General features: G+C 42.4%; 2 protein-coding genes across 8 annotated transcripts; one reads left to right on the top strand and one right to left on the bottom strand.

Annotated features, from left to right (window-relative positions):
* Positions 1-1,655: 1,655 nt before the first annotated feature.
* Positions 1,656-26,144, top strand: si:dkeyp-97a10.2. Of its 5 annotated transcripts, none has more exons than XM_046399672.1 (6): positions 1,656-1,843; positions 22,156-22,215; positions 22,857-23,222; positions 24,514-24,753; positions 25,296-25,395; positions 25,777-26,144. In XM_046399672.1, exons 1-6 carry the CDS (start codon positions 1,729-1,731, stop codon positions 25,835-25,837), a joined length of 942 nt encoding a protein of 313 aa, XP_046255628.1. In that variant the 5' UTR covers positions 1,656-1,728; the 3' UTR covers positions 25,838-26,144. The 5 variants fall into 5 exon arrangements, with proteins under 5 accessions (XP_046255628.1, XP_046255631.1, XP_046255632.1 ...); XM_046399675.1 differs by lacking the exon at positions 1,656-1,843 and adding an exon at positions 21,293-21,621 and having other exon boundaries at positions 22,159-22,215; XM_046399676.1 differs by lacking the exon at positions 1,656-1,843 and adding an exon at positions 21,293-21,621 and having other exon boundaries at positions 22,044-22,215.
* si:dkeyp-97a10.3 lies at positions 7,855-19,659 on the bottom strand. Of its 3 annotated transcripts, XR_006844327.1 has the most exons (10): positions 19,326-19,658; positions 19,044-19,101; positions 15,362-15,709; positions 13,936-14,202; positions 12,967-13,254; positions 12,514-12,624; positions 12,322-12,380; positions 10,232-12,163; positions 9,639-9,823; positions 7,855-9,056 (listed from the first exon to the last, which is right to left on the bottom strand). XR_006844327.1 is itself a non-coding variant. In XM_046399670.1 (9 exons), exons 2-9 carry the CDS (start codon positions 19,081-19,083, stop codon positions 9,794-9,796), a joined length of 3,075 nt encoding a protein of 1,024 aa, XP_046255626.1. In that variant the 5' UTR covers positions 19,084-19,101; positions 19,326-19,658; the 3' UTR covers positions 7,855-9,793. The 3 variants fall into 3 exon arrangements, 2 of the variants coding, with proteins under 2 accessions (XP_046255626.1, XP_046255627.1); XM_046399670.1 differs by having other exon boundaries at positions 7,855-9,823; XM_046399671.1 differs by having other exon boundaries at positions 7,855-9,823; positions 19,044-19,659.
* Positions 26,145-27,994: the final 1,850 nt, after the last annotated feature.

Raw genomic sequence — 27,994 nt, 5'->3', positions numbered from 1 at the left:
ATTTCAACCGACAACATGCGGCCATACCCTCCTTTGTGTGAGTTTTGTAAACACAGAAACCAAGACTCATTTTCAATGTAAGCTTACGATCAAAGAGCAGACTTTTCAAACTCTACTGGGAACAAGGTCAAGTAACACACCTGTACAGTGAATGCTGGCTGTGGGCGTTTACTGGGTTATCTGTCGTTGCTGGGAACTTGCAAAGTGGTTGTAAAAGCAAAGCTGATATCAAGTCTGCTGGATGTATGGATGTATTTAGAAAGTGGCCAGAGATCACAGTCACAAACAACGTTAATGTTTAAAGTTCCTAAGCAATAACGCTTTTGCGTCAGCAACCCTCGATTATTAGCCTGAGTATCAACAACAGGAAACGGCTTGTTGGTTGTTTACAGGTCTTGCTGAACTCTGCTCAGCACTCGCACATCTATCATGTCGCCTTTATTTGAAAACAGGCCTCCATCATTTGTCTGATTTTTTATTTAAAGGTATAATTAGTTGGCTTTCACACAAAACTTGTCTCAATTAATCAGCTGTGATTCAAGGTCTTGAATACAAAATGCTTTTAGTCAGTTCAGAGCCAATAAAGAGAGTTTAGTTTTCACTCTTCATTAGTACAAGTGCAGAGAGCAAAAAACAGACTGAACTGAACTGATGGAAAGCCTGGCTGTGGAAAAGCTCATGATCCTCAGACCAGGAGCTTGGATCATGGAGATATAAATGTCTTGAAAGATCAAAAAGCGCAGTGCTTAAAATGCATCTCATCACAGGAGCAAAAGAGAGTTGAATCGATGGTTTTGTCAAACAGTGGGTGATTGGCAAGATAAAAGGAGCCTGCGATTGGACTGAAGCCACGAGACGGAGGCGTTACGCTTATTCTTGGAGGTCGATGCAACTTGAAAGTCAGCACCCGTCTGATTAGAGCATAAAACGACCCAATAGATGTACAAAATACACCTCTTTAATATCTTAGCGGTGTAAAGTGAGGAAGCAACTTTTCTTCGTTCTTCAGGTGAGATGATAGCTTAACGACTGCCGTGGGAAACATTTTGCTAAAATTTGAAATAATGTGGATGACGGGTCAGCTGCTGGGGATCTCACACCTGCTGTAAAATAAAATGTAATACAAATAATCCCTCGTGCAGATTTCATTTCATGTAAGAAATTACACAAAGCTTTTTTATGAATTTGTTGTGCATTGAAACACAATTTAGATATAAAATTTCATATTAAAATATTTCATAATATATTCACAAGGTCAAAGGAGTGTGGGAATGACGGACTCCAGCATTAAAACTGAAAACTGCTCTCTGGAGAAGTGAATTGCAGAATTGTGATACTTTACATTTCTATCGATTTTGGGGGGGGGAAAGGGGGAGGTTTGATTTTATGAAAACCTTACAGATTAAAACTTCAAAGCTTTCGCACTAAATGAGGAACGATCAAAAGTTTAAGTTTGAAATAAAATATTCTGGACTGCTTGTTGAGAGTTTAACACTCAAAAACTTGCAGTGAGGATCTGGTTTAATCACATTTGACTGTAACATTTTGACTCAAATGCTTGGAACTGCTTGCAATATGAGTGAACGTCAGTGAAAAACCAGCTCGATTTCATTATTTCCTTTTTTGAGCGTCCCAACTGGCCGCAGGTGACTCAGCACTGTTTCGAACTAAATGTTTGTAGGACATCCTGTCTCTGTTGTTTCCTCTCACTGGTGCTAAAAGCGCCGTATGGACTGGGAAGAGTTAATTCAAAAAGTTAAAGAATTATTTCTTCAAAACCGCCTCGGTTCACAACAAACACCTGCTGGCTGGAGGGATATTGCCACGGAGCTGAAAGTTTCTGGTAAGAAAACACATCATAGCCAAAGACAATACATCCGATACGTAGGCTGTATGTCATTTCTAGTCAAGAAATACCTAAATATCACAATATAAAAATGTGTTTTCTGTTTAAAAGGTACATATTTAGTAGAGTGGTTTCGTCAACAGTCTGATCAGAATCGCACAGCTGATGGACACACGGTTTGTTTCATGACAGAACAGAACTGCACGTTTAAACACTACAGCGCGGTGGTGGACGCTCGCACGCAGTTAGGACAAGGTCTCCGTGAAATCTGATTGGAGCATGCAATGTGAGAGCTCCGCCCGCCTCAAAATGGTGGGAAGACACTAAAACACAAACCTCAAGAATCCTTCTCATTTGTTGACGCAGGACCCAATTAGTCATCAACACAGTAAGGAGATAATTAAGAAAATGTGTTTTCAGGGCATGAGTCCTAAATCAAACTGGGAGTCGTGATTACTCCTACTAGTACTGACAACACATACATTAATAATTTCATCTTCTGCCACTGCAGAATATAGACGTGAATAAAACATAAACAAATAAATAAATAAACACAATGTTTCAGACAGAAGTGCTTTGCTTACTCGGCTTATTCTGTCAAGGCACATCCAAGGCTGATAAGACAAACAGCACCTTTTTAGGCCAGCGAAAATGTCATTTCCTAAAGACTTTCAGCGTCCCTCAGAATATGATGTTCTTATCAAAAGCAGTTCAAAAGTATATGATACTGAGCAATTTTATAAGAGTGAACCCTGCCCAAATAAAATGTGTAAATGTCACTGTTAACTCCCCCAAAGGCATGCTTAATGTGAAGTCACGTGGCACAGCAGTGGCATTTCGAAGGGCAAAGATATTGCATATTGGGTCTCTGGGCCACATTTTGCAACATAAAGTAAAAATAAGCATGAACAAGTTTGTGCTCAAAAGGTCTGCGGCCAGTGTTTGCTTTCATTATCAGTTACTTTTTCCTATTAATCATTTGGTTTTATTTCCCAGACATAATGAACAAAGGTTAGCAGAGCCTGAAGGAATTTTTATAAATGACTTAGTCTGGAAATAAACTAATTAACAATTTTACAAATGAGAACAGAAACCAGACAGGGTTTGGCAGTTGTTATGTGTTTTTCTTTCTTTAAGTTTTTCTGTTTTCAGGTTAGGAATTTTTGATTTCGCTCGCCTTCCTCAACCACCACCTTAACTAAGGATGATCTTATTGTGCATTTTGGGGACAATTTGGACAGTACCAGTGTCTCTTAGCCCAGTGTCCTCAAGGTGACCTTGATGACGATCATAGTGATTCATATTCTGTTTCTGTATCCATTTCATCATCACCTTTAAATCCACTTGCAATGCTTTCTATAAGGGTGTGATGCACAGCGGAGTCATAGAGGGAAGGTGGTGCGATGTAATCTATCACATTATGTGTACGCAGTTACAGCCGACTATTCGTGGGATAAGTTCATTGTTGTTCACATGAAAAGGGAAATTCAAAGCCTGCTGCTTTTACCACCTCCGCACAGCTGACCGGACTTAATATGGAATTAGTGTGTTGTGTCAGTTTTGGGGAAGTAATATAAATAATCAGATGCAGACACCTTCGCCCTGAGGTCGGAAAGTTTATCATCTGTTTAATTAAATGTTTTGATGAGATTTGTATCGGTAACCTTCATATTTAGCGTTTGAAGGCAGTTTATAAACACTTAATAGATGATTTATAGAACATTATAGTGTGGAAAATTTAATCATAAAGTATGAGTATCATCACTCATCAAATAAAGCTGTTTCTGCCCAGTACACTATATTACCCTTATTTATTCAATATACCTTTTTAACCATGCTGATGTCCTGTTTACAAACTGCTTATAAATACTTGATAGAGGGGTAAAAAAAAAAAAGTGTTACCATTTTGTTTTATTATACTTTGAACATATAACTTTGGAGATTGTCATCATTAACATATAATTTTTTTTTAATTCATTGGTTTAACTCACTGATGTATTTTTTTTAAACTATAATTGTGATAATGCAAATAAATGTGACTTGATACTGCCACGAGAAATGTTTAATGAGAGGCTGAAACTGAGATAAATTCATTACGGATGAAAAATCCGTCAATCAAATCCATTCTCAACTCCTCCGGCGAGTGGAAGAGATATATTTAGAATTTAAAAGTAGTCATGCAGAGCTGCTGAGCCCCAATAAGTAGGGCAAACACATCCATATCAAAACAACACAAATTCACACACGGGGGCCACCGACTGTGTTTAATGAGGATGCAGGGATGTACACAAGAGGCTGACCAATACAGTCGGCTGATAACGAGTTACTGATAGATTTATTGACCAGAACGATGGCAGAAAGTACATACAGGACACCATCCTGGAAGAGCACAAGTTAATTTAGAAACAGGGACATTATTGCTGTTTAGCAGACGCCGTAGTTTATAACACTCTGCAGCACGTGAGCTGGCACAACAACGTGTCAGCAGCTGCAGCTGTGCAGATATTGTGGCAGTTGTACACTCGTTGAGCTGTAAAACACCCTGCCTTTAGCACACGCACACTATATCCACGACTCCTGGTCTTTCTGCATCAGACAGGTTTTAAAGGGCCACACAATGAAAGTTTTCTGAATGTTTCCATAATCTGGCAACTGGATTACGGTGAAGCAGTTTTCTTGACTGCGAAATCTACCCAGCTGGCGTCGTGTCAAGTATAAGTCAAGCTAATTGTAGAGTATAGCCTTAAATAACCACCGAAAGTCTTGTGATAAAAATGTTTGTGTGTCTTTGCTGCAGATATGACACGTAGGACAAAAAACGGCCTGTTTATTTAATTAGTTCCTTTTTCCACATAATTCACCGCACATGTCTGCCTGATCTGATAGATAAAATAATCTCACTTTTCTCAGCACTCTTTTAAAACCCAGAACTCATTTGAGCCATTTAGTATTTTGGGATATTTGATGGTTGTTGGGGGCGGCACAGTGGTGCAGTGGTTAGCACTGTCGCCTCATAGCAAGAGGGTTCCAGGTTCGAATCCCTTCTATGCCCTTCTATGTGGAAAGTTGAGTTCATCAGAAATAGAACAGTCTTGCTCTGTGGTTTTGCTGACATCCTCATGTGGTTTGGTTCACTTACTTTAGAAGCACTCATTTAGCATTTGCTTTCACCCTGTCACAGTCACCTGTGTTCACAGCGGACGATGAGAAGCAAAGTTTGCATATGAGCAGTCTCATTTTAAATGAGGATCTAAGAGAAGAGTAACATCCATCAGCTTGTTTTTGAACAACAGTCTTCTATGTGGCAGTCCTGTTTCTCCAAAGAAATGTTTCATGTCTATGTTAAGGGCTTGTGAGATTCCTCAAACCGAGCGAGAAGACAAGTCAATGGACAGAGCTAACAAACACACAGAAATTTGAAATCTACAATAAAAGAAATTTTGTACAACAAAAGCCGTGAACCCCATTTTGTTAAGTACCCCCCTTTAAATGTGGAGCTTTCAGCTCTTGGCTCACATACATTTTTAATGATTCGTGCATCTGCTCTGTTTTGTACAGTCATCTTTCTTTCTCTTTTTCCCGCTGACTTTGGATTTTTGCTCTAACACAGCTTTCTCATGAAAAGAAATATTGATGCTGCAGTTCAGAGAAGCTGCTCTCTTTTCAACTTCTGACTGGAAACATTTGACCACTTTTGGTGTCTGTGGTTTAAGTTTGTGAACTGTTAACCTTTGAGGCCTGAAAAATACTTGGTAGTTGTGAAATGAAGCCTCATTGGAAGTGAGTGTGATGTTTGCTGTGGTTTTATTTTCAGCTCTTTTCGAGGCGGTTCTTTAAACAGCACTACAGTACAAAATCTGTTGAAAAAGCTGATTTATTTTTCTCTTTTCAGCGTAGATCCCCTTCTTTATTTGAAAGAGAAAGCTTTGTGGCAATGTAAAACACAACATGATACGCTCAACAAAAGAATCAACAGCAGATTACGATAAAACACAAAACTCTTTGAAGTTACTGCGTTTGATATGTATCCCCGAGGGCAGCAGTTCACCTTTAAGCATATAAACAAGCCTGTGACAACTGAGCATTTCCTTGTTGCTGCACACAACCATATTTTTCCCTGTGCTTTTTGTGTGCTGGACTACAGACGAGAATAACTTTGCCCAAGGCTTGTTTTTTAATTTCATCATTCACCATCAAAGATGCACAGATGGCGAAGGCCTTGAGGAGAAAAGTGATCACTAGATAACCTCAAAAATTCCTCTCGCTTAGCTCCCCCTGGTGGGACGACGAGGCATGGGATCCGTGGCTGCCCCGGTGCAGTTTCAGTTGTGTGATTTACATTATAGACACTCTCTTGTGGAGCGATTTACAGTTAGTGAACTGTTGGGGATTTACTGTCCTGCTCAAGGACACCTTGAATGAATAGATGGCTCCGGAACAGACTGAAGCTATAAATTCAGGGTCATGTTGCCACTAGCTAAAATGTTTTTTTTGCAGCTGCCCTGGTGTGCAGAGTTTATTCATAAATTTGTCTCGTTTCATGTTCCTCTGAGACTCACAATCCTGTGACGTTTCACTAAAGGGCCTCAGCGCACGGAGGCAGTGGATTCATGTCTTGCTCAAGGACACTTTGACAGGGATGGACACAAGAATCTCCAAGGACTTACCATTTCATTTCAGTGATGATATGGACTTACAAAGACCATACTGTCTGACCTCTTTCTTTTCCCTGGTAGTGGAGAAAAATTGCCACCGCTGTGCTGAACAAAAGAAAGGCGGCATCGTGAATTTTTATTTGCTTGGAGATGTTAGGTAATTGGACTAAATTCTGTCTGGGCCTTATGGCAACCCTTGTGTTATTTCAAACTATAAAGCGCCATCAAATCTGCAAAAATATGTGCGCCTGCTGAGCTAGACTGAATTTAAATTAAAATTGGATTAGGATTATATTGGCCATCTTGTGGTATTAAGTTTTCCTGTGCAAATCTACTGCAGTCTCCTGAGTGAAATCAACACAGACTCTCCACACACTTGAGTCAGGATTCAGGAAAGCTCTCTGCAGTTTGATACGCACCAAAACGAGCATTCGTCAGTGCAAAGAAACAGACCTATTTGCACACACTGCACTTGAGTTATGTTTGCTTTTAATTTATGCCTCTAAAGGGATGCGTAAACAATTACAATTACTCGCAGCAGTCACAGTAAATCACGATAAATCAGTGTACTAAAACAACACCAGCAGATTTACATGTAAATTGGCCCGGGGAACTTGGCCACATCAGCGTTTGAGTTTTACTGTGTTGTGTGTTTCAAGACTACACAGTCTCTTCTAATTTCAGCTGTTTAGGCCATAAACAACCTGCATCACTCCATAGACAGCAGGAGCAGTATAATATACAAAGTACTGCATTTGTAAAACTGCTCCAAACTTTTCATAAATCAAAGCTTTCATCTGGAACCGGTAGGCAATGCTGTAACCTTTTCTAGTACCAGGTACTCAAATGCACTCCATCTCCACTCATTACAGCGCTAGACTACCGTGAAGTGTCTCCAATAGTGAGCAGCAGGACTGTTCATCAGAGGTGACGTACAAGTGGGAGCAGGGGATTGGGAGACTGATGAAGCTGTGATCCAAACACACGCTCCGCACCTCCACAACAAGCCAAAGGAACAGATTCGTCTGAGGAGAATCAACAGCAGTGCTTGGTGTGCACAGGCGCCATGCATAATTAGCACTATAGACACAGTGAGCAGAAATATGCTCAGACTGCAAACAGCTCTGCGATTCAGAGGAACACCAGAATAAATAGATGCTTTTGTGGTCTGACTTTGTGTCTACAGGCATGAGGAGGCATTTTGTACTGACAACCAAAAGAGCCTCGTGTTTAGAGGAATGCTTTTTCACTTTGAAAGGAGAAGCAAAGTAATGTCATGATTGCGCATTCTGCTGTGAATGGTCAAGACAAGTGACTTCCACTGAGGCGGAAATAAGACAAACAATTTGAAAGTTGTTTTGGTTTTGTTCGACAGTAGACTCCGTCCAGGTTAAATGAAAACACTTTATTGTTATTCATAAAATAAGACCTTGGAACAATTTACAAACTCTCAAAATATGTACAAATCCTTCCTGAGATGAATACCATACTTGTAGCATCTTACATGGATTTTCAATATCTGTACAAACTATTTACAAGTATTACATTTCCAAAAATATTAATAATAACAATTTTTCAAGGCAGTTAAGTAAATTGAATACTCCGAATGTTTAGTTGGAGCCACAACAGTTTTAAAATATGGAAGTTTTTGTTGTTAATAAATAAGGCTGGGATTATTTTTTTTATCCTTCAACAAGTCCCACAAAAAGACAAAAATGAGTATGCACAAGTTTGTCTCTAAATGACTTCCTGGCTCTCCACCAGTTCCTACTGAAGACTCAAATCTTATGAAATATCTTTGTTTTCAAAAATTAGTGATTTCCTGCAGCTGTTGGACCGTGTAGCTTTTTACAAATGTTACTCACACATCAATAAATGAACACAACATAAGGTGTTCTCGTGAGAATTTACAGCAGCAAGATAAATGGACTCCAATAAACTACAGCACAAATAGTTATGTTAATGATGAGTGATTAGGTCACCCAGTGCAACCGTTTGGCTCATTGATGTGCTTTCATTAGCGGCAGTGGAGCTCTACGGCATGAGATACATGACAATGTGGCTACACAGACTGTCTGTTATGTTAGGATCACTTCAATGTTCGTTTCGGACTTGTTGTAGATTTTACAATAAGAGAAAAACGGAATATCACCAGCCTTATCTCTGAAAATCTATATGAAGTTGGTTGTATTGATATAACATTAACATCAATTGATGCGATCTAAATAATTAATTTACTTCCCTGAGCTTACATTAACACATAACAACACGTCAAAGTAATAATGGCATCACACTGTTTTTAATGCGCTGTCCGTGACCCGGCGCAGACAGTAAATTGTTTGTGCTTTTTCAGCAGAAAGCGTGGCAGCTCAGGTCTTTGTGCTGACATCATTCATGTACGGGTGTGATTATTTTCCAACTCATTTAAGTCGCATAAAAGCATTTAATTAATAAGTGCCCATTCATTCGTGGGATCCCCTTCATAGTTAGCTGAGCATTACTTCTGAGCTCCGCTGAGGCGAATCCCCTTAATTGAGAAGTGTCATGAGAGGCATCTGTAAACAGAAGGAGCGAAATAAATAGTTCTGTATATATTATGATCACCCCCTATGGCTAATTTCTTCTTTCAACTGTCGCTGCCCCCAGGGGACAAGTCCGTCTCGTGCAGAGTCTCTTCTCATTTACTGTCTGCCACCTTTAGATCTTCTTAAGATAATCTTACACGCAGGGAACCATGCAAGCGCCTCAAATGCATTTTGTCAAGGTGGTGTTGTTTAGTCCTGATGATGAATGGAGGAAGAGATGTGAGCTTGGTCAAGAGCTATGGATCACTGAACCTGTCAACTCTGAGCAGGCTATTGGCAAAGTTTGATTCATGACCAGTGCTTCAGAAGTCAAAATAGTGCAACACATGTGGGTATATGTACCAGAGTGTGTGTGTGTGTGTGTTTGGAGATAGGGGTTGTTGAATGGGGAGCATTTTATATCAAAATCCTTCAGTTTCATTTCACCTATTTAATTTAGTCAAATTTAAAACAGGCAGATCATGTCTCCTCCTTTGAGATAATTTATCACTTCTTCCTGTGAAAGCAGATCTATATTCCAAAAAGTTCCATTTTATCACAAAAAAACCTTACTTTAGGTCTGAGATACCAGGATATAACAGCTTTTCTGTGTGCAGAAACGTGTGCAGTCAGTCTTGCTTGGTGGTATATTGGATCATGTCTGTCAGCTGTTTGTTTGTGTCAGTGGATGCGGGACATTGTAGGCTGTCGTCTGCTGACATCTGTCATCATCTTGGTCTCCCTCTGTGAGCCGGTTGCTGGAAAGACACAACAAGCCCTTCATTGCCAACATGTCATGCAGAAGAAGAGGCTGAACCTCTGACACACAAAGCTACTTTTAAAAACTGCCACAATGTCAGAAACACTCAAGACTAAATACATTTTTACTGCACTGAGAAGACTGTCAATCATCGAAATCCAAGATCCGTCAAGCATCGTTCAAGAAATGCACACTACAGACAAAAGCACAAACTGCAGAGGAGAAGGTGCAGGTACAGGCAGGCCTATAACACTGCACAAATGTGAGTGAACAGGAAGTTTGACATGATGTTGACAGCTGTAAGTGCTCATCTGAGAAAGATCCATCTGCTGGAAACCTGAAATATCAACTAACACATTCCATCCATTGGCTACAGTTTCAAACTACCATGCTGTGTGTCACTCACCTGCCGTGGGTGGGTGAAGTGGGCAGGGTGCCCGGGGCCACGGGCATGAGCATGGGCATGCCTATGTGCACCGATATGCGTGTGGCCATTTCCAGGATGGTGATGATGACGATTGGCGGGCATCGTGGCAGGATGATGCTGCACGTTGGGACGCTGTTGCACTTGTAGGTGTCGCTGAGCCACCGGTACGTTAACAGGAGGTCTGGGGGGCTGAGGACCTCTAACTGGGGATTTGTGCTGGGTGTGCTTCTTGGGGAGGGCGTGGAACTGTGTGAGGGGGATAACAGGAGGAGGAGTCGGTGGGTGCTGAGCCCCGGCAGCAGGAGCTTGTGTCTGTGCTCCAGAGTGAATAAGGGCAGCTAGGGTCTGCTGGTTCCGATTCTGAAATGTTTGAGCCCTCTCAGTGTGGGCTTTAAGTGCAGCCTGGGTTAGGTTACTGGGATTATGCTGGGCAGGAGAGTGCGGGACTGGAGCTGTGCCTCCTTGGCGAGGTTGACTGGCACCGATTATGACAGGCTGTGTCTCTGTGCCCAGGCCTTGTTGTGGTTTTTGGATTGGTGCTACTTTATGTTGCTCGGCCATGTGTGCCTGTGGAAGGTGATTAGGATCAGCCAAAGCTCTCGCATCAGCACTATGCACTGTGGCCGGTCCCTGTTGTATTATGGGTCCTTGTGACAACGCAGAGCGGCCCACAAAAGTGTGTTGGTTCATGACAGGCATTGCCTGGAGGTTATTGCTCTGTGTGGCTTCCTGCCTGGAGGCGGTCTGGCTACCAGGCAAACCTCTGATGTCTCGTTGAACAGTCTCCCTTTGTGTAAGGGGGCTTCTCTGTGTGTGGTGTGCAGCCTCAAGCTGTGTTGCACTATGACTATTTGGGACTAGAAGATCAGCTGAACGGCTCCGTGTCTGTCTGTCTACTGATGGTGCATCTCGTCTGCGTGGAGCTCTGCTCCGGGAAGTGGTTTGGCCCCGGGGTGAAGGCTGAGTTCTGTTTGGCGTTCTTTCCTCTCGTATGGGAGGATGGGTAGTGTAGTCTGTAGTGTCAGAGGAGAACTCGGATGATGTATGTCCTCTCTGAAGCGTTCCATTTGGATAAGCTGGAGTCCCTCGGAGGAGATCCAAAGGCACCTGTCGTCGTGAGGAACTGACAGTGGTGTCATGTCTATCAGATCTTCTATGAGGTTCTGGCTCCTGCTGGTACGTCTGCGTGTTGGCATTTCTCTGAGAAGTGTTATTACCGTTATAATGTGTGTAACCTGTGGGGATGAGTCCAGGCTGACCTCGGTGATCTGCGTCTATGTGGCCATTCAGCCGCGGGTCACTGCGATAGGACTGCCCAGTTTGCATTCTGGGGACTGACTGCCCTGCATCTATCAAGTTTTGTTGGGTTTGTGAAGTGTTATTATTGGCTGCATTGGTAGGAGGAGATGAGCTTTCTTGCTGAGCTTGTTGGCCATTGACTGAGTATGAGTTCAGATTGACATGAATGGTGGGCATTTGAGCATTGTTGTTTTGCTGGGCTGTTTGAGGCAGAGTGTTGAGGCTGACGTGGACCGCCGGCGCCTGGGTACCGCCCTGAGCAGGGCCAGCCTGTATGAGGATGTTAGGATTTTGCTGCTGTGTGCTTTGGAGTGTGTTTGCATTCTGAGCATCAGTATGTGTGAAAGCTGGGTTGTCAATGCCATTGTGTGGGGATGAATTGTTGTTCTGAGCAGAATCATGTAGGAGTCTATTTGTGTGGGTATGGCCATTGTGCCGGCGTGCGTCGGCGTCATGCAGGCCGTTCAGCAGCAGCGTCTGTGGATTGCCGCGATTTTCCCACGGGACTGCGTATAAGCGATCAGGGTGGCGTGTGTGTGTGTTCAAGTGATGGAGGGGGGGATCGGGACCTTGGCCCAAATCCCTTGCATCATTAGGTTGTGGATCTGGAGGCTTAATGGGAGCAGATGAAAAATGAGGGGAGGGAGAGAAGACAGCAGAAGAAAGAAGGAATAAGGGGGTTAATTTGTAAAAGTCCTTTAGCACCATTACATGGACAAGATAAACATAAAATCAATAGTGAATCATATGTAAACTTTATTGTGGCTTACTGCAGGCCCGGGGTTTGGGTTGGACTTCTGTATAAACACAGTATCCCTTTGTCTCAGCTCTGTTACAGAAATAACAGAAATAACAAAATATATCACTTTGGTCCAAGAAAACGCACCGACAGACAGATTATTGAAATGCCTTTTACAAAGTGTTTGTGGACAAACAAAATGTCCACAATCGCACAGACTCACCCCTCCTCCTCCGCAAAAGGACGATGAACCAGATGAGCAGCGCAATGATTATAATCAGCAGCAAACAGCCGATCACAATCCCCGCCACTTCCCCTGCATTTAGACACGTGTCTGAAACAGAAAGAATGGTGTCAAAGGGGGGGAATTAATAAAGATAATGAGTCTGGAGCTCAGACAGACAAGAGGAGGAAAGGGGGAAAAAGGCAGTGGAGAGGAGGGGAAGATTCTAAAAAAGGATGATAAACTAATAGCAGGGAGAGAAAGAAATGAAAATAAAGGGAGAAGAGAGCATGTGTGAAAGTCACTGAATGACTTTGACCACATTCTCATCAGATCAATCTCCCTGGATACTTTCTGTCCCTCTCCTGTCTACAAGACAGATACGGGGACGCAGTCCAAAACCAACCGTCATCATTATCAGTCACAGAGAGGTCAGCGTCCGCCATTACTCACCTACGATGGCCAGGTCTGTTCCCTGCTCCGACGTGCCTCCAGTAATGCTGTTTCTCGCCGTGCAGACGTAGCGGCCGCTGTCATTGGTCGAGATCGTCTGAAGGCTGAGCACCCCGCTGTCCGGCTGGCCGGTTGCGACAGGCTGTCCGTTATGTTGCCATGAGAAGAGGGCAGGGGGCAGTGAGTCAGACATGCAGGTGAGACGCACCGTCTGTCCCACCAACACATCCCCTCCCCCGACACAGTCTTTCGGGGTGTCCTTGGTCAGCACAGGGGTGTCAGGGCCATCTGGTTCAGTGATGATCAGAGGACGTTGTGTTATCAGCAACAAAAACATTTTGGTTCAGAAGTACAACAAGGAAAATCTGCATTTCAAGAAGCTGACTGAAATACACAGATTATACATTCTGCTAAAAGGCTTATCATTTTGTCAGGCTTGGGGTTTAAGTTATGTCCTCTGGCTAAAACATTTTGATGAGCCCTCTTTGGACTAACATCTGTCTCAACAAGTTGTAATCACAGCACAATCTATAATGGCAGGCGAGGAACAATGTGCATTTAAAATCTAGCACAGAGGCTGAAGAAATGTACTGCATAATGATGAGACAACACTAAAAAGTTATGGCAGTCTGGCAGTGGCATGAATGGCCCCGACAGATCTGAGCAACACCCATAATCTGATGGGTTGCTCATCTGGGTGAAGAAACCTGTGTTTGATTTTAGATGACAGCAACATGGAGCCATTTTGGTCTGAATTGGATTGGGCCTGTTGGTATGTTGTTATGACATTGTTACATAAGGAATATAGACAAAGCTGGGCGCAGTACAGTAAGCTCATGAGTGTCCTGTACAATATGTGAGGGCAGCAGCACACTGTACGCGGTGCGAGGTGGATAACAGATAAGCTAGCCTTATTTGCAGGGACTACAGCGGATTAGTCGGCACTTGTCTTGGTCAGCGCAAACTCACAGTAGACAGTGAGGCTCTGTGTGGCAGTCTGGGCGCTGACGGGGTTGCTGGCGGTACATGTGTACTGCCCGGCATCACTTCGTCTGGCCGGGTTGATGACCAGAGAGCCACCGGAGATGGTGATCCTGGAGTCGGGGGCTACGGTCGCGCCTCCTTTGCCCCACTGGACTGTAATGTCTGTCCCAGCAGTCCACGTACAACTCAGAGATACATTTCTCCCCTCCACTGCTATCGTGGGAACTGACAGGCTCACCCCGGCCACTGCATCTACACAGAGAGTAAAAAATGTTTTATGAAAGAGCTGCAAAAGCAGAATTATGCACAAAAGGTTTCTAAAGGCACTCTTACTGTAGGTAGAGGGCATGAAAAGTATGAGAGGGCTCACTTCAAAAGTTGGAGTGACAGAACAATGGAGGGCATTTTTATGTTTCTGTTGAGGATAATTTGCCGTAATCAAAGCAAGTGAGAGCTGAGAAGAGACAGGATTCAGATAGAGGCACAGATGGTGAATAAGGGGGCAGACGGTATGAGTGGTAGCCTAGATGCCTTTTGGCAGGCAGCCTAAGTTAAATAATTGGAGAGGGAGAAGAGGGGGCGTGAGGACTGAGGAGTCTGTGACTAAGAGACAACCACGGCGGCAACAGCAAACAAACAAAAACATTTGAGCAGCTACCAAATAGCTCTAATCACTTGCATTTTTGCACACTTTCCGCTTGCCTTGTTACCCGGCAGAGGCATTTTGTATTTCATTTCTTTTTAGGATTTTAGCTGCCTCTCATTTCCAGAATAAGTAAGTAAGTAGGAGGTCGAGTCGTGTTCAAGGACATGGCATGAGCTAGCTGTTGTGAGTTTGGAGGATGTGACCTTTTAACAATAACAGACTAGTGCGTCTAGCAATTTGGTCACCCTGCCACCCCATTAGCACAGGTGGTAAGAGGGATGAGGAGGACTGTACGTCATCTCTCCAGCGTGGGCTGATGACTGAAAATATAAATAGAGAGAGAGAGAGAGACACTCAGCAGTTCAGGCTCCGTCACTCTACTGAATATAAATGAATGCAAATACTGTATGTACTGTATGTAACTGCGACGCTACACTGAGGCTGCTACAATATCAAACATCTAAGAGCATGAGCAATGCATATCAAATGTGTTTTAATTAGCATAAAGCCCTGAGCCACTGGCTCCATCCCCTCCTCCTTTTTCATTAATTTTACCGCGCCTACTATGGGTCACTAATTTCATTATACCTCCCAGACTAATTCTCTTACTCCCCAAATCCTCCCTCTTCTCTTTTTACTCCTTCCTGTTCCTCCTTAACATTATCGCGTCGCTCGAATCCTCCCTCTCGTGCACACTTCACCCCACCTCTCCCACGCCGCCTTCCCTCCAACGTGAAGTCACAGGCACACTTATTTATCTCTTACCAAACACCCTCAGCTGTATCGATCTGGAGTTGGGGGCCAGGCCTGTAGTTGCGGTAGGGGTCACCTGCACCGTGTAGTTCCCTGCATCTCGGAGCTGAGCGCCTCCGATTCGGAGCTGGGTGGCGGAGATGGTGAGCCTGCCCTGGAACTGGGGCACCGTGTTAATCACCGGGGCCCCTCCAGCCCACAGACCAAGAGTTTCTCCTTTGTACAGCCATGTCATGGACAGGATCTGGGACACCGTCAGCACTGTGAACACTACCTCAGTTCCAGTTTGGACCAGCACGGGGTCTGGCTGGAACTCTATCTGTACCGGGTCCTGAGCTACCACATTGGCAGAGAGGAGGACTAAACAGAAAATGAAAGTAAAGAAAACACAGTGGTTGAAAATAAGTAGTCCTGAGTAAATATACCCAGTTAAAAGTACAGTTTTATTCTTGTAATTCCATATTAGATTATTCCTACTCCACTACGTTTCTGTGGGAAATAATGTATTTTTGCCTCTTATCTGACAACTACGGTCACTTTGCAGATTAAGATTTTACATAGACATACACTATGTAGACAAAAGTATACAGACAGACCTCTTAATGTGGCTGGTTTTCAGGGGTTGAGCTCAGCATACCAAGACATTTTGAACAATGCTGTGCTTCCAACAACAACACAAGGCCCATAAAGACATGGTTGGATGAGTTTGGTGTGGAAGAACTTGACTGGCCCCCACAGAGTCCTGACCTCAAACCCCATCTAACACCTTTGGGATGAACTGGAACGGAGAGAGCGAGCCAGACCTCTTGGTCCATCATCAGTGCCCGATCTCACAAATGCTCTACTGTATGAATGGGCAAAAATCCCCAGAGAAACACACCAGAATCTTGTGGAAAGCCTTCACAGAAGAGTGTAATAACTTTGGCAACAAAAATACCAGGAGCGTGCAGCCATGCTTTCTACCTTGTGTGACTGTATGTTGGCAGAGAGTCGCTTTGAGCTGAATGAAAGCCAAAACCAAATGCCATATCTGAGCAGTCAGATCATCTCATAGCAAATACACCCATCACAACCCCTCAAATTTATCCTTTAACTTTTGGAGGGGCCCCAACACCTTGCTTGGGGACCCCTGGACTTAACCACCTAACTGTATTTAAAAGAGCTTTTTAAAACTAGCTGCATCTTAGCTACAGCTGTAAAATTTTTTCAGCATGACAAGAACTTTCAATTTTGGTAATTTAAGCAGCTTTTGGTGAAAAAATGCTGCTTCTGTACTATCACCTAAGTTGATTTTTATAGCAGGACTTTTACATGTAATAGAGTATTTTTCAATCAATGCGTAGGTACTTTTACTTGAGTAAAGGATCTCAGCACTTCTTTCACCACTGCAGAGAACTAAATCTATATACACACACAGAAGGGGCTCAGGGGGTAAAAACCCATTAGTAAGGTACACACTCCTTACTCCCTCGTAGATTTCACACCATGTTTTTTTTGGATTGTAAGTGATCCCAGGCCAAACATCTATTTTGTGTTTTTGTTATCCTGACTTATCGTAAGCCGTGTCAAAATCATATCCGCTGTCGCTCTTCTCAAGAATCAGTGGTGCATAGGCAATTTTTCAAACACTGTTGTAAAGAAACATTGATTTTACACATTCAGGCATTTAACTGTTGGATTCTGTTTGTCCAGTTTGTGAGTGGCTGGCAGTCCTCCCTCTTGTTTGTGTTTGTATTACAGATTCAGGCAGAGAAACCCAGACTGAATTCTGAATGCCCTTTCACTGGCATATAAAGCTACCACGCAAGAACGCTCGGGCCAATGAATTGTGGTGAATCAAATCAATATGGTCCTGATCAGTCTCGCTGGACTGCCTTTACATGAGTTTCACAGTGGAGCAGAGTGTAAAATGACAAGAGCCAATAGTGAGATGGATTCCAGGTTTCCCACACGGAATTGCTAAAGACAAGAAAAGTGTTTCTGTGTCCCAATTAAAGATAAACAGCCTTGTTGCTTTTTCCAGCAGAGACTGAAAGTTAAAAGAGTCATGAGTCAGAAGTGGGAAACACCCGTGAGTGACGCAGCACGGTATCGATGCTGGATTGCTTTCACAAGGCCAGAGTACAACGGCAATGAACAAGCTTCTATTAATTAACTATATAACTATAAAGGTGATTCAGTTGAAGAAAACTCTTGAATGAGCAGTGGCAGAAAGCCCAGAAGTCATGCTAACAACATTAGCTACACTGAACCACTGATAACACTGGAAATGTCAGAGATTAACTGGAAGCCAGCAGCTTTTTTCCTCTCTGCTGCTGAACTTTGGGTTTCTAGAGGTGGGTCTAATGGGTCTAACTGTTCATTGGAACAATTTATTTCAAACTAAATACTGTTTCTGGGAATGTAAAATAAACCACTTCTCATGCACTGAGAGACGTTTGTCAGAGATACATCCATCACACCGCAGGCACTCGGAACTGAAAAAGCAAAAGGCTTTTATGAACTGTGTAGGTTGAATCGCTAATTTGTAATATCAGTTGCCGATAGGTATCAGCAAAATGACTATCTAATTGTATGAGAATGGGGCTGATTAGGATTTTAATTATTATCTTTCATGCATGAACAACAGCCCTTAGTTAATGAACAAACGAAAATATCATTTACATTCTTGCTGCTAATTTCCTGAGCTTGTGTTGCTGTGGCAGCACAAGTGCCTGAAGTAGATCTTTTTCCTCCACTTGATCATTTTTACGCATTAATCACTACATTAAATCAGTGGTAGGGAGTAACGACCTGTAATCTTATGAGAAAATCGATCCCACAGACACACTACTCACGGAGTCCACATTATGCAAGACCTTCACAAATATAAAAATGCAGTGCATTTAAAGAGGGTGAGGCTGGCATTTTTCAATAATTTTGTTTTCGTCATCAAATCCAATTCAAAAATTAAAACCAGAAATTGCTGTGGCTCACTCTTTTGCTTTTAAATTGTTTTTGGACAAAAGTGAATGTATGTGGGAGACGGGAATAAACTACATCAGGCTTTAGAGATGCCGACAACACTTGCTGGAAGGACCAGTCACTGTTAGTTTTGATTTTTTCATGGGATTTGTTAAATAATGAAAATATGAAGACCTATTCTTTAAATTGTTCATGTTATACACTGAACAGACGATTCAATATGTTTATGGCCTACTGTACAATTTTTTAAAAGTATTTTCAAGTGTAAAAGTACCAGTAATAATTCAAAAGTTACATCTTCATAAACAATACAACAACCATGTACAATATCATTACTGTATTCAAACCCAGCAGTACTGCCAAAACCTTATCGACCAAATACTATATGGCTATAAGAAAAAAACAATAACCTCCCAGTCATTCTGGGTCAGTCGGAGTGCTCAGATCTGAGAGCCTGGGAGGAGTCCGTGAAGGCATCACGTCACTCAGCAGTCAGTGCACAGACGGGAATGCAGCCGCTCAGGTTTAAGAGCAGTTAAGACGAGCTTTCTGCTTGAAATGCAATTGTCTTATAAACGTGCTCGGAATACCACAGCTTCCCTTCCCTTCCCTGACCTGTTTCTGCTCTCCACCCCCACAGTACAAGCTCTGCTTCAGAGACTTTCGTGAGATGTTTGAACGTTACTGCTGGAAAAGGCTGAGAGGAAACCGCCAGTGCAAACTGTTTTACCTGCCAGTGACAGACTGATAAGAAGCAAAGGTTGTCTCATGTCGTCAGTCAGGCCGGTCTGCAAAGAGATTAAACTCTTTAGTATTCAAATTACTTTTATGATACATTTTCACAATTTGCGCCACCTTTTTGAACAGGGTTTGTCCAATAAACGACTGTACAGAAACTCAGCTGTTATTAACGTGCTATACGTGACTTCAGTTCAGTTTACACTTGACAAAACTAAACATAAATATCGTCTCCTGAGCGGCGATAAGAGGAACTAGATGTTACGAAACTTACCAAAATAGCTTCCCCCTTCCCTCATGGTCATTTTTGTGCTGAAACAAAGCTCCGTTTTGGTTTATGTTTGGTGACTTCCTGTTTCTTCGCGATTACCTGTCAAGGACGCACCTGTTTTCTTAAAGAGCCCGCAGTCATTTATTTGCAAACGGATGACTAAGCAACGAACATTTAAACCAAGTGCTGTTTTTGGTCATATTTTAGAGCCTATGTTTTAGCTACTGGACTACATGTAGCTACATTTGACACAAGTTAACACAGATTAGGATTTAATACAAAAAGTCAACCATCTAACAAGCACTGAAAGAAAAAAGAAATAGCTCCACTTTGTTCAGTTACAACAGTAAAATGCTGTTTATGCATTGATTTAAGAATTTATTATATGATAATATGTAAGTAATAAGTGATATGTCAGTCACAGGGCTCATTTTTCACCATAACAAGTACTTTAACTTTGATACTTTAGGTGCATTTGCTGATAATACTATATATATATATATATATATATATATATATATATATATATATATATATATATATATATATATTGTTGTATTGATCAGCTACTTTTAACTTGACGCACTACTACTGTAAGTGTTGGCATCAGTAAACGTGAATGATGTCACTAGATGATTTTGTGGTTTGTATGAATATCTTAACCCTATAAATGTAGGAGTGAAAACTGTGAAGTAGAAATAAGCATTGCGAGTATTGGCAGAAACCATATCACCATTCAGAGAATATAATTATCTTATTTTCTCAACATGGTGATCATTTTTCTTTTGCCATTCATCGCTGAAGGTCATTTTTTATTATTTATATTATTTTTGATTAAATTATATGGGGTTATGACATCCTTTGCTTAATTTACTCACTCTTGCAATGATAAGCATTAATGTAAAGCAAAAAGCAGACATAAATGATTCCGCATGTGGAACCAGAAGCATACGATGACGTCTGCTGCAGAGGCTGAAAGTGACGGCTGTGTGCTGATGTTCCTCAGCTGATGTATCAGTGCCCCCCACTGGTTAATTCCAGCCAACAGCGCTCCTCTGCAGACGAGGAACTCAGTGGGAGCCACAGCTGTGATTCCCACGATTATTTATAAACCCTCTGCCAGTACAAATGGATTTATAATCAGTTTAAAAATCACTTGTTACATCTGTGCCCCAGGATGCATTTCATAATGTGAGAAACTGCAGCACTAACCTCTGAATTAGCGATGTCATTATGTTTCACTGCTCCATAGGAGTGTAAAAGAAATGTGTAGCTTAGAGAACAATCTCACCTCAAGGTCTGTTTAGTAGCTGTTCTGGTGCTTTTGATCATATTACCCCATCTTTGCACCCAGCAGAGGTTTTAATTCTGATTTATGTGTGAGAAAAGGCCAAAAAACCACCTTAATTTTAAAGTGAATCTACCAAAGCAGCAGCTCAATTCAAGGCGTTTCATTTTCATAAAGACTGCTGAACTTTCTCAGGGGAACGAGAATAAAATCGTCTTACATCCCCCCCCCCCTCCTGTTACGTGCTTGGAGGTGTTTCTCAGTCACAATTATTGAAAAAATAAATAAGAATGGAGTAATTCATGTATTACCTCCTCTTTACAATAAAAAGCCAATACAATGCATTGTGTCTGCAGGGCGAATGGTGTTCCTGCTGGATAAGAAGGCTGCAGCACAAAGACTATTTCATAAGACTGAGTTCCAACATTGTCACTGGTTTCCCTTCATGAGAATACCACTGCATTTTGTCTGCGTTTACAAACAGTGGTGTGAAAATCCACATCGAACATGTTGCATTGTTGTGTGTGCACGTCTTTGGACGCAAGCCAGACGAGGGGGGAAAGGTTGGGAATAAGACAGAGTGACTTTAGAAGGGAAAGTTCACTTATTTAAAGCACAGAGCAGAAATAATTCTCTAGCGTACAGGAAAGGGGGGAGCCGAGGGGGGGGAAGGAAACCGCTTTAAAATAAGGTGACGCCTACAGTATATGACTCACTGACAGCCTGAGAAAAAGAAAAAAGAAAAGAAAAAGGAGAAGAAAGTCCTCCATTTAACTTTACTTCTGTTTTCAGCTGTTTGCAGCAACAGCTGTAGATCCTGGAGCTGCCATCTTTAACTAGAATATTTCTCACAATGCAATGGCAACTGCTTTGAAGATATTGTTTTATTTTGGGCCATAAATTTACTTGCAGAAGTGAATTGCGCTGCACCTTAACCTCTGAGAAAGTGAACGCAAGAGTGGAAGAGCCCCGCCTCGACTTGTATTGTTTGTTTGTCTCGACTTCAGAGAGGTAAGTGAAAATCCCACTGTGCCGGGGTTTTAATGTGGGTGACTTCAAGGTAAACAGTAAAGGAGACTCCAGGTTGTATTTAATGCATGCAGGTCGGTCTGAGTTCTCTGGCTCTGCTGCTATCAGTGTTGTCCTCTGTGTGTGTGTGTGTTTGTTTGTTGTTGTTGTAGCAGCTGTGCTTCAGGGGGTTCATTTTAGTCTTGGCAGCAGACCCGACCCCATTTTGTTCCAAGTTCGGATTCTAATGCAGTCTGCGGTGCCAATGCTGTTGTTCTTTGGATACTTCACAAACAAATTAAGGAAAAAAAAAAAAAAAAAAAAGAATACCCTAAACATTTGGATTTCATTTTTTTGTAAACAGAGGGACATGCTTCTTTAATTGTTTTTTCGCTCTCATTTTAAATTTCACATTTTCTCTGTAGGCGGTGTTATTATTCTTGCTGTAGTGGCCCCCCTGCTGCATAAGTACAGAGGAAATGGTGTGCTGTTGCTGAGGTCATGGACAAATTCCTTTCTGCTCTCTGTCTACATCAGCAGGTGTTATGGATCTACAGTGTTTCCTGTGCTGGAGAGTCGCCCCGCTGCTTCTCTTGAGTAAGGCTTGCTGTTGTTGTTGTTGTAGCCACCATCCTAATGATTTCTGTTTAAAAACGACAGAAGATGTTCCAGCATTCTCCAGCTATTTTATTTATTATCTTTTATTCTCTGAGAACACGGAGGAAGATCACGTCAGCGGTTCATTGTCCCAAAAGAAACTCTTGTCGACTGACTTTTGCATCAGTGTCCCCACCTGCATTATTTACATCTCCTCCATCTTCGCCTATCATGTTAGGACGCATGATTAATACTCCTTGTGGTGACTGCACAGAGGCTCACCAGGTCCACTGCGGTTTTGACACAGATTTTAGGATATTGATGTGGTTTGATGGATATCACATTAGGCATGGATGTCATATGCTATAAATCACAGCTTGGCATTTTTTTGACAGGAAGCACCCATACATATTCATAAAGTACACGGAGCATGGAGATGAAGCATTAGACCATGCTTTGTTTTATTAGCGGCCCTGTTAGGCCAAACCATTGCAAACCCTCCAAAAGCCAAAAGGCCAATGCTGATGCATATGAAATACTGCAGGTCACGCTGGTCATCTGAATGGATAATACAGACTGAATGAGGTTGAAGTTGATTCTGCTGAGAATGCACTAACAACTGGTCCAATCTTTCTCCTCAGTGCCATGTGGGCTCCAGTGCATGTCAGTGCACATCCTCAATGATGAGCCTGTGCATGTAATCCCTGGCTCCAGCCTGCATCTGAAAGCGCGAATCGAGCATGGACCCCTGGAGGGCATCTCGGCGGTGACCTGGGAGCGGGAGCCCGAAACTGGAGTCGCTCCAGAGAAAGTAACGCTGGCCACGTGCTCCGGCAGAAGCCTCCAGTGTACCAGTGTGAGGCCCAATTCCCATGCGAACGTGGAGCAGCAGCAGGCGACGCTTCAGGTTAAGGGATACAGCAGCGGGGACAGCGGCGTGTACGCTGTGACTGTGACAGATCACACGGGGACCAAGACCACGGCACACTGCATCGTCAGGATATACGGTACAGCAGGGCACGCAGCATGTGAAGGAATTTATTGTCAAGTCTTTCAACCATCAGCTGATCCAGGTCCCATTCTGTAGTGGTCACCACAACAGAAGTTACCTTCTTCTTCTTCTTCTTCTTCTTCTTCCTGTAGAGCCCACAAAAACCCAAAAAAGACCTTTAACAGTTCAACACTCCCTTGAAGAAAGAGGCAGCATCACCTAGAGTGCATTTACTGGGTTTGTGAAGGAGCCGTTCAAAGTAAAATGGAGCGAGATGCTGCTCCTTAATCATCAAATGAATATGACCGTCATGTGAAGGCTCCATTCAGTAGCTTTCAATCATATTAAGTTTTCTTCAGATAAGATTTTACACACATTGTAATGAAATTAAATTTCAAATTTTCTGAGGACTTTTCATCTATATTAGCTTTTATGCTATTTTACAGACCGAACAACAGATTTGAAAAACATAAGCTTATACAGTATTAGATCAAAATCCTTAGTTGCAGTCCTAATTATAGATCAGTGTGTCCTCTGCAATCTATAGATCACTGTAAGAAATGTCGTAGAAAGTGAAGCCCGCAGCTGAAATGTGGAGACGTGAACTTAAATTCTGTCCTCCTTTGTCATGTTGAAAAACGGAGGCGGTTCGTGTCGAGATTTACAGTGTGAAAGCAGAAACATTTCTAAATATGTCTTGGCCTTTCTAGTGTTAACTTAACTGACAATTATCAACAGTCTAATTAATGTGTTCTCATTTCACACCAGCGTGCATTGTTTCTTTCTGATGGTGGATGTTTCATTTTATGTCAAGACACTGTGAATTAAAATTTGCCTAAAGGCTTTACTATCTGGGTCTTCCTTTCATTTCTGTGCTTTTAGATGATTCTGGTCTCCCTGTAGCCTTCTAGTTTTGTGTCGAAGCTTCTCTTACTTGAACTTTTACTCTCATCCATCTGCTCCAACACTATCAATTCATCTGCTCCGCTCGTCTCTCTGCTCTCGCAGCTTCCAGGGTTTTCTATCATCCCATTCTTCGACATTACGGCTCACTCTCCGCTCTCGTTATTGTCTCTGAATCTGAGCCAGTTACTCCTGACAGCATTAAACGGCTCTCATGATTCTTTGTCTTAGACCCTCTTGGACGGCCATGTGCCATCACTCTTACTGTAGAACAGACCGATGCCCAGGGCTGAGCTCTTCACATGGCTTCTTGTTCCTATGCAAGCTCTGAGTTTTTAAGTCCATCTCCCTCTTTATCAGCTCTTTTCATTCTTAGTCTCACTTTCTTTCGTTAATCGTTTCAGAGCCGGTGCACCACGTTTCAGTCAGCATCAACGTGTCTCACTCCTTGCTGGTTTGTGGTGAGGCCTGGGGGACGGACCCCCACTTCAGCTGGCTGTATGAGAGAGTCGCCATCACCGGCACTGTGGGAAAAGTCTCCAAAGATGGAACAACATTGTATGTGACCAAGAATCCATTCTGTGGTCACTTCACCTGCATGGTCAGCAACAAGCTGGGCTACAGTTCTGCCACCTACAGTGCAGGTATGAGCTGATGCCATATGGCTAATCAGTGTTTTATATGGAGTGTATTTCAGTTCATTGTTCTGGGTTTTACTGCTTCGGCTCACTCACACAGCTTCACATTAGCTTGTTTATTAGTTGTTTCCCGCAGCATATTATTTTAAGTCAGCTCCCTGTGTTGCATCACAGATATTCAGAAATCATACACCCTCACACTGTGTCTTGTGTCTATCTTGAACCGTGTCCTGATTCTGTGTATTGTATCACCGGTGGTGTATCAGTGATAAAGGATTTTCCACAATGCGATCAATAAATCACTACCACTACAACTGCTACTGCTGCTCCCACTTCTGCTAAACAGGCGAGACAAATGCAGCTCTTCGTATCTGTCAAATGGTGTGATGATCCAAAGACTGTCAGGGTATTTTGGGATATTCCTCCTGTTCGCTCTTGCTGTTCCAGTCAGTTTAGTGACTGTGCACATGTGCTGCAGGGGATCTTTTTGACCACTTAGGGCAGCCATGTCTCATGACTCTTTTTTCCCTCCTTTTGCTGGCTGACAGCGCCTTGTGAGACAGGAGGCAGAGGGACAACGGCTGCTGTGGTTGTGTGTCTCGTCCTCTTGCTGCTGTTTGGAGGAGTGCTGGCCTTCCTGCTGTGGAGGTACAGTAACGCACATACTGTATACACTGACAGACACAAATCTCATTTCAGGCTATGCTTGGGCGATAAAGACATACACACAGAGAAAATAAGACCCTGGTAGTAGCTGCTTATAAAAAGGACAAAAAAAGTAGAAATGAAAATAGCAAAATGCTACACAAGAGAGAGAGAGGGAGAGATGAGAAGTGACTCATACAAGGCATGACAGCCCAGGCTGTGTGTGTGTGTGTGTGTGTGTGTGTGTGTGTGTGTGTGTGTGTGTGTGTGTGTGTGTGTGTGAGTGAGCCCGCACGCTGACAGAACAATTGTCATGTTTAGTTGAGCCAGTGTATGGTTTGTCACTGCTGTGTGATCTAAATTGAACACTTGGTTTCTTTTCAGGAGACACAGACACATTCACAGAGGAGAGAGGCTGCACGAACATTTGGACGACAACATCTAGGAAAACAAAAAAAAATTAAGCAATTTTAGTATTAAAAAAAAAATTAAAAAAAGGTCTCAGAACTTCCTGTCCGGTGAGCAGTATGACCTCACACTGTTTAGGAACAATGTGAAGAGTGAACTGCTTGCAGGCAAATAAAAAAATATTTAAAAATGGATATTCAGCTGCCAGCAACGTCTTTACGCTGCCTCCTGCTGGGCTGCTCCTGACACTGTATATTCAATAAAGCAATTATTTTGTATGTGTATTGAAGTGAAATGTACTGTATTGCCTTTATAATAAAATCCCTTCACATAATGTGACAAAACTAAGTGATTCACCAGTTATGTGAATGCATCTTTAAAAAAAAGAAAAAGAAAAAGAAGGTTTTGAAGGACAGTTTTGGTTTGGAAAAGGGCATTATCTTTTCATACAGATGGAGTTGTAATCTGTTATCTTTTCTGATTTGCTACTCGATGTTGGATTAGTCTGATGCCCTCATTAAGAAACGCTTTCAATAAATGTTGAAGGAGTTTTGGATAACAAATTTGCTCACAGGGATTAGAAATCAGAAAACTGAAACAATTAAATGTAAACAAAAGTTAGACCACAGTGTAAAAAATAAATAAGCAAAGCAACAATGAAACTGGATTCACAAAAGTATTGAGTAGCTGTCAATTTAGCCACATTGTCCCTCATGCTGGGAAGAAGTTTCACCAGTATCAGAAGTAAATTACATAATAGACAGTATATTGTAAATAGAATATTCTTGGTGTTCACCCCCAAGACTGCAAACTGTGTGTGAAATATATAAACTTTGGATACACCAACATATTCACGAGCAATGTAAATGTTCACAGCACAACCCGTCACGCCAGTGGACCACAGAGCCAAAGGCCAAAGGCGGGACAAGTTAAATCGGGCGTGGGAGGAAAAAGCAACTGAACATCTGCCATGAGAATTTAGGTGTGTCTCTGGGAGCTTCAGACTGTTTCAGCTTTCTATGCCAGTAATTCGAAAATATATCAAAGAAAAGTCGCTCTATTAGCAGCTACAGAAATTTAATATTTCCAGACCTTAAAACTGATACAAGAGTAGTAGATAAAGATTATCACTCCCTGAGGCTGTATCCCGAGGTGGAAAAGACAGTGATGAAATATTGTGAAAATTGAACGAGAACTGGATGGTGAAGCGTGTGGAATACAGATGACTCACCACTGAAGTCATACTGTCGCTGAGTTTCTGAGTGTCTTCTAAAGATTTCTCAGCTTTGTCTGTACAGCTGCAAATGTAGGCAATATAGAACACACACTTCACCGTGCAGATTATCCCTCTCAAGAATACTTTTGATAATGTAAGTGTAAAAGGGAGGGCAGGCCATTTCTGTAATGGCTCCCTCACCAAGATTTGTGCCAAAATCCCCCAAGTCACGAGCCCATTAGCGCTGCTCCCTCTGCATTGTTTGTCTGCCCTGTGCTCCCTTGCATTCACGCGCCTCCCATCAGGCTTTGAAGGAGATGGAGGTGCATGAACAGCACATCCATCATGTGGAGCTGAACCTGCAAGCCACAGAGCCACTGAAGCTGGCTCAAGCTTGATGTACATTAATTAAATCTGGTCTTAAAGAATAAATCTGGTGATATTCTACATTCGCTAAAGCCAAAGCCTACATTGATCGTGATTGTGTTTTCTGTGCAGCTAAAGCCTAATGTGGCTTCCTTTGTACCACAGAGGAGAGGAGTGCAAACCAGGTTTCTGCAGAGAAAATGAAAAAAATATCAAACGTAACTGTAATTCTGACTCAGAAATTACTCCACAAACATGCTGTTGTGGTGCTCTGAGTTAGATGCTAACATTAGCATGCTAACATGTTCACAATGACGACATGCTAGCAGTTAATGGTGACCATCTTAGTTTAGCATGTACACTAATGTTTGCTAATTAGCACCAAACAACAATACAACTAAGGCTAATTGAAATGTCAGTTGATTTGCAGGTATTTGATCACAAACAGAAGCACTGGACAAACAGACATTATGACTTCAGTGTCTGTCAGGGGATCACCAAGACAAGAATTCGTCCTCTAAGCATCATGAATGTTGTGTAAAATCTGATGGCAGTCCACTCAGTCTGGACCAAAGCCATGGACTGACCATCAGACTAGCAATAGCCACACTG

The sequence above is a fragment of the Scatophagus argus genome, chromosome 9, assembly GCF_020382885.2.
Source record: "Scatophagus argus isolate fScaArg1 chromosome 9, fScaArg1.pri, whole genome shotgun sequence".
Classification (NCBI taxonomy): Eukaryota; Metazoa; Chordata; class Actinopteri; family Scatophagidae; genus Scatophagus; species Scatophagus argus.
Note: the sequence above shows the minus strand (reverse complement) of the source record. Positions and strands in the feature narration are given on the sequence as shown.